The sequence below is a fragment of the Ciconia boyciana genome, chromosome 2, assembly GCF_034638445.1.
Source record: "Ciconia boyciana chromosome 2, ASM3463844v1, whole genome shotgun sequence".
Taxonomy (NCBI): domain Eukaryota; kingdom Metazoa; phylum Chordata; class Aves; order Ciconiiformes; family Ciconiidae; genus Ciconia; species Ciconia boyciana.
In genome coordinates this window covers 78,597,857-78,611,667 of record NC_132935.1, presented here as the reverse complement: position 1 = coordinate 78,611,667, position 13,811 = coordinate 78,597,857, and the positions used below count along the sequence as shown (strand labels likewise).

General features: G+C 42.5%; 1 protein-coding gene across 6 annotated transcripts in view; it reads right to left on the bottom strand.

The window, feature by feature from the left end:
- Positions 1-1,895, bottom strand: part of ADCY2 (adenylate cyclase 2) — a 237,679-nt gene extending 235,784 nt beyond the window's left edge. The window contains exon 1 of one of the 6 annotated variants that reach the window (XM_072853064.1): positions 1,153-1,895. In XM_072853064.1, the coding sequence (XP_072709165.1) occupies positions 1,153-1,383 (231 nt within the window). In that variant the 5' untranslated portion in view covers positions 1,384-1,895. The remainder of the gene's footprint in view (positions 1-1,152) is intronic. The other 5 variants (XM_072853066.1, XM_072853061.1, XM_072853062.1 and 2 more) reach the window with 5 other exon arrangements.
- Between the last annotated feature and the right edge of the window lie 11,916 nt (positions 1,896-13,811).

Here is a 13,811-nt window from a genome sequence, read left to right as displayed (position 1 = left end):
ACAATTAATACAAATACCAAAAGGAAATAAACCACCAATTAACTCTAAGTTTAGCTAATCCTGCAAGCAGTTCCTGCAGTTTTTAAGACAAAAGTTTGGTTATAACAAGCAAGAAAGCAGGATTGTCTGTCTAAGCAAACACTGTTATGTGCAGTGCCTCTAGAAGACAATCCATTAGATTTTACTAACCTACTCATCCTCGCTCTTAGAGATCACTAGCTCTATTCAATAAACATTAAGCTTTCCAGAAGACCATTAGAAGATTTTATTTACAAAACAAAAAAGATAAAAAAATCTGAGACCCCTCAAATCCCCATTTTTTACTTCAGAAGTATACAGTAATGCAAACAGCCTGCCTCTAATCATTAACAGCAGGAAAACTCTGTAAGGAGCAAGAATTTTACTGCCCTCTGCAGCTTTTCCTTTGCGTTCAACGCAAGGGCAAAACGCCACAGATTTCTGGGTGAGATGAACTGATACCGACTGTCATCTGCCGCTGTGACATATTTTTCTTCCCAAAGGCTGGAAGCCCCGCACTGGACATGCAGAAAAGGTATCCGACCGACCGAACTGCATCTCCCTCAAAAACGAAGGCTGCGCTGCCCCAGAAGCTTTCTTGAGAAAATGGGTCAAACGCTAGAAAATGGTATGATGAGGGGGGAGAACAAGGAGGGAACGGCCCCTGCTTACTTGCCAGAAAAATGTTACTTCAGATACCGGTACGGACTGCATTTTTGGGCGGCGATTTAAGCCCTGCCACCGAAAAGGCCAAGACGGCTAAGCTGCCAGTTGGAAGGGAGCGCAGCCAGTGAATTAAGTGAATTAAACTCGATGCGCTCCTTGCCTCAGTTTTCGCCCCCTCAGCCGCGCTGCCGCTGTTCCAGCGTCGCCTCAAAACACCAGGCAGCAAAGTTTGGGCGGGGGGTCCCCGGGCCCCGCCGCCGCTGCCCGCCGCCACCCCGGCGCCTCCCGCCACCAACTTTCCTCCGCGGGAGCAGCGGCACCGGCTCTCGCCCGCCCCGTCCCGTCCCGCCCCGCCCGGGCCGGGCCGGCTCGGCTCGGCGCAGGGCGCCGGGTGCGGAGATGCCAGCCGGGCGGCGGCAGCGGGGATGCCGGGCGGCGCGGGTCCCAGCCCGGGAGGGCGTCTCTTACCAGCCCGGAGGCGAAGAAGACGGCGAGCAAGGCCAGGCAGGCGCCCATCACGATGAGGAGCAGGAAGACGATGAGCGGGTGCTGCTGGCTCATGCAGTAGTAGGACTCGTAGAGCCAGTCCCGGGAGCGGGACTGCTCGCCGCTCGCCCCGCAGCCGCCGCCGCCCGCCTGCTCTGCCCGCTCCAGCAGGTAGCGGCGTCTCCTCCTCATCATCATCGCTTCTTGCCACATCGGGCAGAGCCCGCGCAACTCCCTCAGCGCCGCCGCCGCCGCCGCCGCTGCTGCAGGAGGCAGCCGGGGAGTGGAGCGGGGCGCGCTCCCGCGCGGGAGGCGGAGAGGAGGAGCCGCGGCGGCGGCGGCGGCAGCGGCATGGTGCGCCGGGCGGCCGCGGCCGCCGCGTAGCCAGCCCGGGGCTCGGTGCGCCTCCGGAAAGCGCCACCCCGCACGCACATGCCGTGCCCGGCTCCTCCGGAGGTGGGGGCGGGAGGCTCGCTCCTCCTCGCCGGGGAGGGGAGCGGGCGGCGGCCCAGAGCAAGCGCCCAAGGGCGGCGGCGGCGGGAGCGGGAGGCGGCTCCGCGGGCGACCGTGAAAGCGGCCCCTGCCCCGCGCCCCTCCGCCCCGGCGCGGGGAGATGCTCAAGGGGGAAGGCCACCTGCCGCGGCCGCCGCGCCCCGCCGCCACCCTCCGGCCGGGAGACCTCGCTGCCCCCCGCGCCCCCGGAGGGGTCCGGTGCTTCCGCAGGTGCCTCTCCCGGCGGCGCCGGTGCGGCGGCAGGTAGCCGGGGGGCGCGCCCTGTGCCGCGCCCGCCTCCCGCGGCCCCGGCCCTGCCCGGCTCCCCGAGGGGACGCGGCGGCGGGGCAGCTCCGGGGCGCGCCGCGCCGTCCCGCGGGTGCGGGGCAGCACCTCCCGACGCAAGAGGGAGATACCTTTGAAAACCTCTTTGAAATTACTCCCGCGGGCGGAGCGCCTGGCAGGTCTCTGTTTCACTGGGTGCCTCTCCCGGAGGCTGAATCTCCTTTTTAAAAATCGTACCTCAGTTTTTGTCACAAACAGACGTTCAAGTTAGGAAGCAGCATAACATACGTTTTCCCCAGCTTTCCTTGTTCTGAAGGTCTTCGTTATTCCTAAAAAAGCAGGCGCTTGAAACAGACTGGACATGTAACTCACTAAAGTTACATGTCCACCATGCACCGCATTTACCAGCTAAAGTTTTGTAAGCGCATGCATGCAGTTCTCCTTCCCCAGCCACTGCCTCACTGAATATCCCTCCCCACAGGACAAATCCCTCTCTGCTCTCTCTGACCCACTCGCCAGCCTCTGCTGTTGCTTTGCCACATCCTTTGTCTCCCGGGGGATGCAGGGCTGCCTAAGCTCTCCAGGGAGAGGAAGAGACCAAAGCGACGTGGATGCTAGTGGGCCTAAATGTCCCAAGGGTGGCTCCTGGTGACTGGAGTAATGCCAGGAGCAAGAGGGACTTGGGAGTACTACGATACTACAAAAGGTGAAAAACTGGGGCTACCATAAGTGGTCATAAGTGAGAGATATAGAGCAGAGGAGTAACCATTAAGCAGGTGGAAGAGAAGGCAGGTAACTAGGATGATATGGACCAAAACTGCCCCTTTAACGCCTAGTGCTCCTTCTTTCTCTGCCACTGCTCACGTTTTCATCCAGAAGAAGAAGTGCATCAACCACCAGTGGAACAAAGCAGAGAAACCTATAGTACATATAGCTCGGAAGCCCTGGCCGTACGCTTACACTTCTCAGATTCCTCCGGTTTGAAACAAGGATGAGGCCTGGGCTTCCCTGCCCCCTGTTCCTCTCAGCTGGCTGGAAGGAAGAAAAGCTCCTTGGCTTTCACTCTTCCTTCCCCTCAAGTGCTTGCTGGGGCAGAAGGAACAGATGAGGAAGAAGTGGAAAGTTACAACTGCGCCCACTGTTCTGGGAGAGAGAGAGTGAAAAACTCTCAGAAGCAGCAGTGATAAGATTGAAGGATGAACACAAATCTATGCGGGGAGAACATTCTGGCAGAATTAATTGCCGGGAAGGAGTTAGTAGAGGTGGGTGTGAGAATTTTTGCAACATGAAAAGGCTTTACTTGCAGTCACTTCAAAAAATTGTGGAGTTGGCCACCCTCACTGTCACATACACATATATAGTGGGATAAGCAAGGGGAGTTAAAAAAAAAAACAAGAGACAAACCAGAATTACAATATAAAACTTCTTTAAAAGCAGATCGCAATATTTGGGATTTGAAGGCATCTGAGTTTTGATCTCTCAAGTGTGGGAAGACCAATATCACATATGTGCTTATTTACAGTACAAGATTAATTACATGATTCTGTACGGACTCACAAAAGTGTAAAAGACCTGAACAGGCAAAATGAAGCATGTTCTCTGTACCATGTATACAACAACCATCACCAAAGAAGTACTTGAAGCTTACACGGTATGTTAACACAGGTGACCGTACTGGTTGTCTTTCTTCCCCAGCTGATTCTGCTTGAACGGCTTTCCACTACTTTCCACCTCTCTGGACTTGAACAGAAAAGGCCATTCCAAAGAGTTTACTATGACAATCATGTCATTTGTCATGTCATATTTCAGTAAGATCTTATGCCTGTAACAACTAATTCCTCATTATATGTCTCATGCAATTTCTCAGGAAATAAAATTATAATTCCACAGCAAAAACTTAATTAACCCAAAGGTTCCCCAGTGGTATCTTGTGCCTTTCCAGAACGATGAGTTCAGCATAACTCTCTTCTGGAGGACCAGACATAAGGTGCTTCAACAGCTGAGCAAGAGGAAGTACCAAGTTACATTTTCATTTGACTCTGTGTTTTCTTGCCCACCTGATGGACTCACCCTCTCTGCTTTCCCTCTCCAAACTAGAAACCTGCATCTTTCAATTCATTCTTCAGACTCCAGCTAGAAACATCCCACACCTTAATGTCTAGAACCCACATCAATCCTTACAGCAGATCTATAGTTAGAGGCAAAGGTCCAGTGAAAAAAAATACCATACTGTAATGTAATTAATGACTGCATGATTCTCTATATGGACAAGGGAATTAAAACTGCACAGTACCTAAATCTGAATTTGACCTTCTAATTTGAATGCTCTGCTTTTTAACTAACATATTAACACTTCTTTTTTTCCCCAGGATGCATTTAATTAAATGAACATTATTACAGTCAAATTACAATTATGTCATTGCTAAAGTTGAAATGCCGTATGTTTTTAGAGACCAATTTCCCTAGGTAGCCTAAAATATGCATCCTTACTTGGCTCAACCTGAAAGTTTGCTGTGCCTCAGGGAAAAGGAAGGTACAGTGAATTTTATAATCTGGGGTTGAAAAGCAAAAGACTTCAGAAAAAAAGTTCTCCGTGTATTCCACCTTATTTCTCTAACAGGTAAAAAAAGCAAAGCTAGCACTTAAGATTGTCAGAAACTATCCACTGTGTACCCTTGAGACTCCACTAACATCAAAGAATTTGTTCCTTGAGCAGCTGGTGTCTAAGCATCTGCTGTACCCCTCTGGAGAAGCCAAACAAGGCAGAACAAAAGGTTGAGGTCCACAGATGCTTGTGAAAGCAGCCATGTGCCAGAGGCATTACACTTTCCAGTAGCAGATTGATTAACCTAGAGAACTTCTATCTATCATCTGGACCATCTCCAGAGGTCCCTTCCAGCCTCAACTGTTCTGTGATTCTGTGATATCACAGCTTATTACTAGTGTCAAGGGATCTGTGATAGGTCCTAGGGAGAGAGCTAAATAGGAACAGGAGATATGGGAGAAGCTCCTGTTCCCTGCATCTCTCTCTTTGCCACTCGGGCTTGACCAATCTCCATCACCCCTTTCCTTCATTTTCCTTTCTTCTCCTGCATGGGTGTTCTGGTCAGGGGTGCACACTAGCTCTCAGCAGAGGGAGAGGAGAGGCAGATCATTTGCTCTCAGTTACTCTACTCGGCTCTAGGACATCCCTAGCTACAGAAGATAAATTGCAAGGAAGAGATGTTGAATCCCACAGTCCTGCAACATAGCAAGCACTCAAAAGAGCCATAGCAATTGGCCTGAGCAAAATACACTGCCCACAAGTCCACTGGTGGCCAGATTCCCCTCCTCAGCAGCTGGCCACCAAAGTTGCCCAGAAGAGCAATCCCATTGCTATAGTCTTGACACTGTACTGCCACTGCCCACGTCCATCAGGCTACCTTACGCTGAGCTGCAATTGCAGGCCAAGTTGTCCTGCCAGTGAGATTACACACGACCACCGGCTGAAATGCACTTCCAGAGCTCAGCTGTGGCAGCACGGCCAAAGACAGGTCAACAAGCCCTGCTTAGTGCTGCCTCTTGGGGTACACCAACCCATGAGCCATCCCTGCCATAAGAGCAATACATCAATACATCTGGCTTCTCCACAATTGTAGAAGGGGGGATTAAATTTTGTGCAGGGGGCCTGGCTCTCCCTGTGACCTTGGAGCACATAGGCTGAGGAACAGTAAATCTGCATGGGCAATTACTCAACAACACTAACTTCTCCATCAGGGATACACAACTTTTTAACTGAATTTTTCTGGATTCATTTTACTGAGTTCAGTTATGAGGACTTGCTCTCTCAAGCCTATAACTGCAGCTATATGTTACTGTTGCTCTTCAAAAAATGATGACAGAATTTCCTACAGAAATATATTTGATTTCACACATCTAGAACCCAGTGAAATTCACCTTTGATTTAGATACAGACTTGCCTGAGTGTTTAACATTATTGTTTCAGGTGCTAAATTACAGTCTGACTGATCTATAATTAATTCTTTGTATTCTTTTACTTTTCTTCCTCCCGCTTTTGGAAGCTAGTATCTAACTTTGTGCCTCACTCAGTGTCCATAAACTTTTAAGAGTAATTACTAATAAGTTCTGAGGTTACTGAAGGAACTACTCAAGATCCAGATGATCTGAAAATACCTCAGTAGTCTCCCTTCTTCCCTGTTTTCATCACAGATGGTAACTACATTGGTCATCTAGCCATAGATAACCTTTTTATTAAAGATTGAGGCAAAATATAGATCAGTATTTTAGATGCTTTGGTACCATCTGTTATTAGCTGAATAGTGGGTCAACTATTCCCACAGTCTCCTTCTTTCAAAAAGCATGTGATGAATACAAAATTATCCAAAAGAGCATTAGTTTTCTCTCTGCTTGTACCTTGCCCTTTCTTCTTTTGATCATGCTGTTCTTTATACTCACTGTTGTAATTTGACTTAGTTCCCAAATTCTGTACTATATCACAGTTTTCCAGTTTCAAGACATTAACCTCCAGTCTTTCATATGGACAGTTTGCACTTGTGCAAACTTAGTAGAGTTACTTAGGAAAACATCTAGTCCTCCAGATAACCTGTTTTCAGGTAGGAGATCTAGGGAAGATGGGAGGAAAAGAATAAAACTCTTCAGAAATTTAAAACAGCTCAGACAGTTTCATAAAATTCCAAATTAACTGGATAAACTCAAGACCAGTATCGTAGGCAGCTCAGGCAAGACCTGTTCAATACACAACTACAGTCAAAACACTTTTACAGCATTAGAATGCATAAAGAATAGGATTATGAATAATTCAGAACATACAATAATGCCTTTATATTGATCAATCATACAGCTTCATCTTGAGTCCTATTATCCTACTTACCTGATTTCATAAAAAATATTGCAGAACTTAGAGACAGATTCATCAGAACACAAGTAATCGAAAACAACAAGGAAGAGTTTCTTCTATTTAACAAGTGTATAGGACTGTTATCCACAAAAATGAAAACATAAGAGGGAGCATAGTAAATGCACATAACATGAAAACTTTAGAAAAGACTACTTGGAATCTTACGTTTTCTTTATCTTGTTTTTTTAAGAAAAAAGACAGACTGAAAATTAAAGGAATTAAATGCAAAATTAGTAAGTGGGATATGTTATTTCACACAGCCTGTAGTTAATGTGTGGAACTCTGTCACAAGAGGCTTTTAAGAACAAGAATTTATCAGAGTGACAAAACAAATTTGGTTTTATATGGTTGTCAAAATAAGTCTGATAATCACCAATAATAACATAAGTTACGAGGAATATTGATCCTATTGTTTCATGAGTAATGTCAGTGCAAGGCAGTAGATACAAAGATGAGACAAAATTATGAAAGGCAGATTATGCCACAATGGGTTTCTTGCATCTTTTACTGAATCGTAATGTGGCTTTTTTTTTATTTCCAGAGACAGGTTATTGGACTAGATTATTCTTTATTCTCATTCAGTTGGGGCAAATGGTGTTCCTATCATTTTAATTTATTAAAGAAGATACTGATTTCCTGAGTATGGGGCAAAACCATTGATTCAAAGACCACTGACTCACACAACACAATCTACATATTCTCCCTGCAAAAAGGAAGGCATATATATGGTAAAATTATTTTGTTTATAGACATTTTATTATGATCCTTACCTCATCTGCACAATCCACTGAAAGTAAAACAAAATGCACCGAAAGCAAAATTGTAACTATGCAACCCTTCAAAATTATTGCAATGATCAAATCTGATACTTAGCACTTATTGACCTGTACAGGTTAATCAGGTTAACCCATACTACAGAACAGAAACATATACATCTAAATATAAAATGAGCAGTTAACATAAATAAATACATGTAGCTACATTCATATCAAAGAAAACCATATTCATATGTATCTAAAAAGCCATTTTTGCAAAATCTCTGTCATTGTTTCAGTTTTTCCCTCAGTAGCTGTCATAGTTATTTTAAAGGAAGCTCCCTCCTTTAGGGAGGTGCAAATGACAGTGCAAATTAATGGTACAATCCTGCAAAATTCATGATCCCAGTTCTGAAAATACTTAAAAGCAAACACAAGTCTACACACGTTACCTCCAGGACTCCTGTGAGACTTTTTTAAAACTTGGAATTAATCAGTGAAGTAAGGTTTTACAAGATGGAATGACCAGTATTTTTCCTAAATAAAACATTTCCTGCTGTTAATTTTACAGTCTTCTTGGCTCCAAGAAAGTCAGTCTGGACTCATGTTTTTATAATTATTGTGCTATTATTTATTTAATGGCCATCAGTTACTATTTTGCTTAGACTGAGAAAGGAATACTCTAGGAAATGCTATCAACAAGTTAATATTTAAATTGGGTTGGACTTAAGCACAGAAGAGTTGCACATCACTGCAGATTTGGATCTCAGGTAAATTTTGCCAGTAATTTTCCCACTTGCCAGAACTATACTGTCTCTCCCATTCCTGCAGAGTTCCTGCATTTCTTCCTCTCCTTCTCCACAGCTTCAACATGTTCTGATAGACAAATGCTGCATGTTCCCTTTGGAGATGGAGCGAGCACTGCTTGCTTTCAAGCAGACCTCTGCTGAGCTGCTTAGTGACCTTAGTAAAAATGCGTTAACCACAGATAGCTTCCAGAATCGCATGAAGCAGTACGAGGTAATGGTTTCAGTTGCATATTTCATAAGAGCGCCCAGCTGACAGCAGAAAGTTGTAAGAATTGGTAGCATTCCAGGACCCAAGTTCGGGGAGTTCTGCCAAGAGCAACGGTTCCCAAGATTTTGGAGCAAGCATTGCTTCTGGAGAGAGGCAGGAGGGACTGAACTGCTTCTGAGGACAAGAAGTTACTCTGGCCATGAAATCCAGTGGTACTGGATGAGCGATAGACTGGGGTGCTGGGTTTCAGGAGGCTGGAGTGATTTTGTGAAGGGAGGCTTTGGGTGTGTGGGCTGAGTCAGGTCCTGGCACGGTGTCACACCTTAAACATAACGACTGTGGGTTGAAAGCACAGCTTAATCCTACTGCAGCTACTGCTGAGGAATGGGGAACTGTAGAGTAAATGTCTTTGGCAAACACAACCCAGCCCTTTTCCTCGCTAGTGAGGCCTACTTCATGTTGGGAAAGCTCCTCTAGAGAATGTGAGGATTACCTGGCCTTGTTTTGGATAAAAGATACTGATATTAATCAATAAAATACTCCAACTTCAGAATTTTTCTTTAAACCAACTGATTGATATACAACTGGGTACCGCTGATGTGTATTTGAAACAGAAGCTTATAAATGGCTTCTATAGCAATCTCTCAGATATTTCAGCCATAGAATACCAGGTTGGAAGGGACCTTGAGGATCATTTGGTCCAACCTTTCTTGGCAAAAGCACTGTCTAGACAAGAAGGCCCAGGACACTGTCCAGCCAGATCTTAAAAGTGTCCAATTTGAGCACCATCTTTTCACTAAGAGTCTTTGTGTAAATTTTTCCATTTTTTGAGATCAGGATCTCAAAAACTAAAGTACCAGAGAGATGAACTTTTGGACCTCTCCATTTCACAGGGGCTTTCTGTCTCCTTAGGACTGAAAGAAAATTCACAGAATCACAGAACAGTTGAGGCTGGAAGGGAACTCTGAAGATTGCCTAGTCCAAGCCCACTGCTCAAAACAGGGGCAACTAGAGCAAGTTGCTCAGGACCATGTCCAGTTGAGTTTTGAATACCTCCAAGGATGGAGACTCCATATCTACTCTGTGCAACCTGTTCCAATATTTGATCACCCTTACAGTAAAAAAGCTTTTTCTAAATAGAATTTGTTGTCTTACATTTTGTGCCTGTTGCCTCTTGTCCTTTCACTAAGCAGCACTGAGAAGAGTCTGTCTCCATCTTCTCTGCCCCCTGCCCCCATCAGGTATTTATACACACTGGTAAGATCCCCCTTGAACCTTCTCTTCTCCAAGCTAAACAGTCTCAACCTTTCCTCACATGACAGATCCTCCAATTGCTTAATCAACTTCATGATCCTCCGTTGGACTCACTCCAGTATGTCCATGCCTCTATTGTACTGAGAAGCCCAGGAATGGACCTAGCACTCAGATGTGTCTCACCAGTACTGAGGGGAAGAATCATCTCCCTCAGCCTGCTGGCAACACTCCTCTTAATGCAGCCCAGTAGTCTGTTGGCCTTCTTTGCCACAAGGGCACACTGATGTCTTATGTTCGACTTGTCCACCAGGACCCCCCCGGTCCTTTTCTACCAGGTTGCTTTCCAGACAGCTCATAGTATCAGATATCAGGTAAAGACTTACATGTTCTTAAATCCTGTTGTTCCCTCATATGTATCCTTATTGATTGTTAATATTATGGTAGGATTAAAACAAATTGGTTTGCTAATCCAAATATTTCCAATGTTTGTTTTTTTTTTCTTTTAGTTCCTGAGCCTTCATTAGGTATGTTTACTAAATTTCACATATGTTTTACCTCAAATAGCTATGAAAAAATTCCCAAGTTTCTAAAGTATTTTGTGATCTCTAGGAAAGAAAAGTAGTACAAAAATAAAAAGACATTCTTTCCTGCTTATATAAGGTTGAAACATTTTCCATAGGGTTTTTCATCAAACTCTTAGCATAACACAATGCTTTTCTGTTTCTTGCCAGTATCCAGTACATAAATGGCACAAGGTTCATTGTGTCATCTGACCAGCACTAAACTGTTTTTTAAAGATACACTTACTGATCAATTAGTAACTGATTTTGGTGTTGTGTATATTTTTATTCAATATGGGTCTGTTATAATGATCAAAGGTTCTCGTTTTAATAGTCAACCATTAGAACTTGCATGAGTGTACTAAGTGTTTTCTATGATACATTAAAATGCAGTGCTCAATCTCACAGCCATAAGAAAGCATCCAGTAAATGAGTTTTTTACTGGAGTAAATGAGTTAAAAACAGAATAACCTTGATTATACATTTTATACCAATACTGTCAGTCTTGTGCTTCTCAGATGAATGTTTATTGGTCATATGAGTTATTTACATTGTTACTGGGAAACCACCCATGCTAGTTTGAAATAACCACTTACTGAACTGCTCTTGAAGCTATGCTAATTAGGTGGACATTAGACTGTTGTGATTACATTATGCTTAATACAGTAAATTATACATAATAACTGTCGCTATGCTAGTATGGTAGAATACTTCTACAGTATCTCATTTTCACTTTGAGGGCACCACCAGTGATTCCTGAACCAAGAAATTATGGACTTTTATGTATAAGGTAATTCAAAATAATGCACAGAAGGAAAAAAAACCCTAGCAGTTATATTAATGTATACATTCATGTATCAATACTCTACACCTTGACTACTCTGCACAGTTCCCATCTCAAAAAAAAAAAAAAGTATTGAACATGAAAAGGTATGGAAAAGAATGATGATCGTAGTGTAGAGACTTAATAGAACAGGACTCTATTCAAAAGAGGACATATCCTTCCAATCTGATTGAAGCTGTAACAGCAGTGAATAGAGAATGACCATTCATTATTTTCTATAATGCAAAAACTAACACACACCTGGTAAAACTGTCATATGGCAGGCTTAAAGCAAAGAAGCATTTCTTTTTAGAAAAAAAAAAATCCCACAATGTAATTAAATTGTGGTATTCACTGCTAGTCACTGTTACGGAAACCAAGTATAAATTCATTAAAAATGGACTAGAAAAAAAAAAAGGAATTAGTTAATCAAAGGCTATTAAAAATTATAATCACGGTATAAGAACTTGCTAGGGAAGACCCAAACAGGTTGATCTATGGAAACTAAATAGTTAAACCAGAGGGAGTATTATCCTATACATGTCCTGTTCTTATGTGCCTTCTCTAATCTTCACTGCTGATAGGCAAGAACTTGTGCAAGACTGAATGGACTGTCTTATGATTTTTATCCTTGTGGGAAAGAGGTAAGAATTAGTCATAACTAATTATGTCAGTTCTCATCAAATTATGTAATTCTTGTATTTTATTATAAAGTCCTGTTTCATTATAAGCTCCTAACATCATACCTGTTATATGGAGTTAAATTTCCATGTAGGTCTCTGACTGCAAAAAAACCACCCTTTTCTTTTGGTCATGAAAGAGTAAATTCTTTGTGATGCCAGTGATTTAGCTATTGACATCATTTTTTACTAGCAATATGTTTTCTTATATGTGCATTCATAAGTGTGTGATTATCCAGTAGTGGGGTTGTGTATAGTCAGACTGGCCATACCCTTATTGATTCAAAACAATGTAGCATCTAAAATTCATATGCAGCTAAAGGCAGCAAAATAAACAAAACAAACGTGACAGAGAAATATTTTAAGGATGTAAAGTATAGATGGGACTATATCAAGTAGTAGTTCAAAACAAATTTGAGACTTTGGAAAGAGAATTTATAGAGCAAGTCACTACTTTTAAAGATAGGGTAGAAAGAGTCACAGAATAAAGAAATAAACAGACTCACAAATAAAGAACAAGCAACAGCTTGACGGCAGCTACAGGAAACCAGTCAAGGATCAATATGAAACTTGGAACCTTTGTCCAAAGGCCAGCATCAGTCTCCAGCTGAGAGGTAAGGTCAAAAGCGGGCAATAGGCTGAGGAAGAAATATAAGAGAATGCTTACATGACTTGGTAGAGAATACTCAAAGACAGCTGTGACAGTAGTGTAGGAGTATTTTGGAAAGTTATCAACATATAGAGAAAAGGATAAGAATTATAAGGTAATCTAATAAAGAATAAAATTAGAATAAAATATTCTGGTTACAAAAAATATCCAATTATAAGACAATTAAGAGAGTACTTTACAGAGGTCCTTCATAGTGAAGCAGACAAAAAAAAAAAAAACAAACCAATACCAAAATTTGGCCATTTTCTAGGCAGCTAAGGCATTTATAAAAGAGTAAAATTTGTAAGTGTAAGTTTAAGTACAAGTACAAATTTCAAAAGGCAATCAGAATTCCCAGGAGTGAAGCATGAAGCATTCATAATTGTCATGCTGAAATACTAAAAGTAAGAGGAAAAAATCTAATGCAATCTTATCTAATTCATAAACTGATTGTGTTGGTCTGCAAATTTGAAGGTATCCAAAGGAAGGGAGAATGATAACTTGCTCAATCTAAAATAAAATAAAAAAGAAAAGAAAAAGACTCTTGCAATGATTCCTAGCTCATAGGCTATAAAATCCTGGTTTTGCTGTTGCACTATAGTTTTAAATTTTAAACAGAGGAGAAATACAGTAGTTTTCTGGATCTGTGGAAAGCTGATCCTTTTAAAATTAAAAATGCTCCATTCATTGACTGCTTGGGAAAAAAAATGAAAATCTATAAAAGCTGCAAAAGTATTTTGATTAAGAAAGGCCACAGTAATAGATTATGAGGTTGTAGGGAGGTCAGTACTTGTTTTGTCTGCTATTAATACCTAATTAAGCTAGGGACCTGTTTTTCTGCCATTTTCCCTGAAGTAGCCATGCAAGTGTCCCTTTCATTACCAAATTCACAGGTCTGGTAGGAAATAATGACTTGCACCAGCATTTTTTTAGAAGACTAATGATCTTTGGTGCTATAGAAAAAGACAGAGGATACAGTATAACAGAAATCAGGACTTAAACATATTATTCTTCCACAGACCCTATTTGATCTTAACCTCATTTATTTTATTAGACTAACAGAGTTTAGTAGGGAGAACTGGAAGACCTTTCAGGTATATGTGTTTCACTTACATCAGTTTTCAGGTCTCAATCAAAAGCTGTAGATTTTATGTTAAATATAGATTAGAGAAATTCTCCTGATTTAAATGAGATATTTCCTTATATTG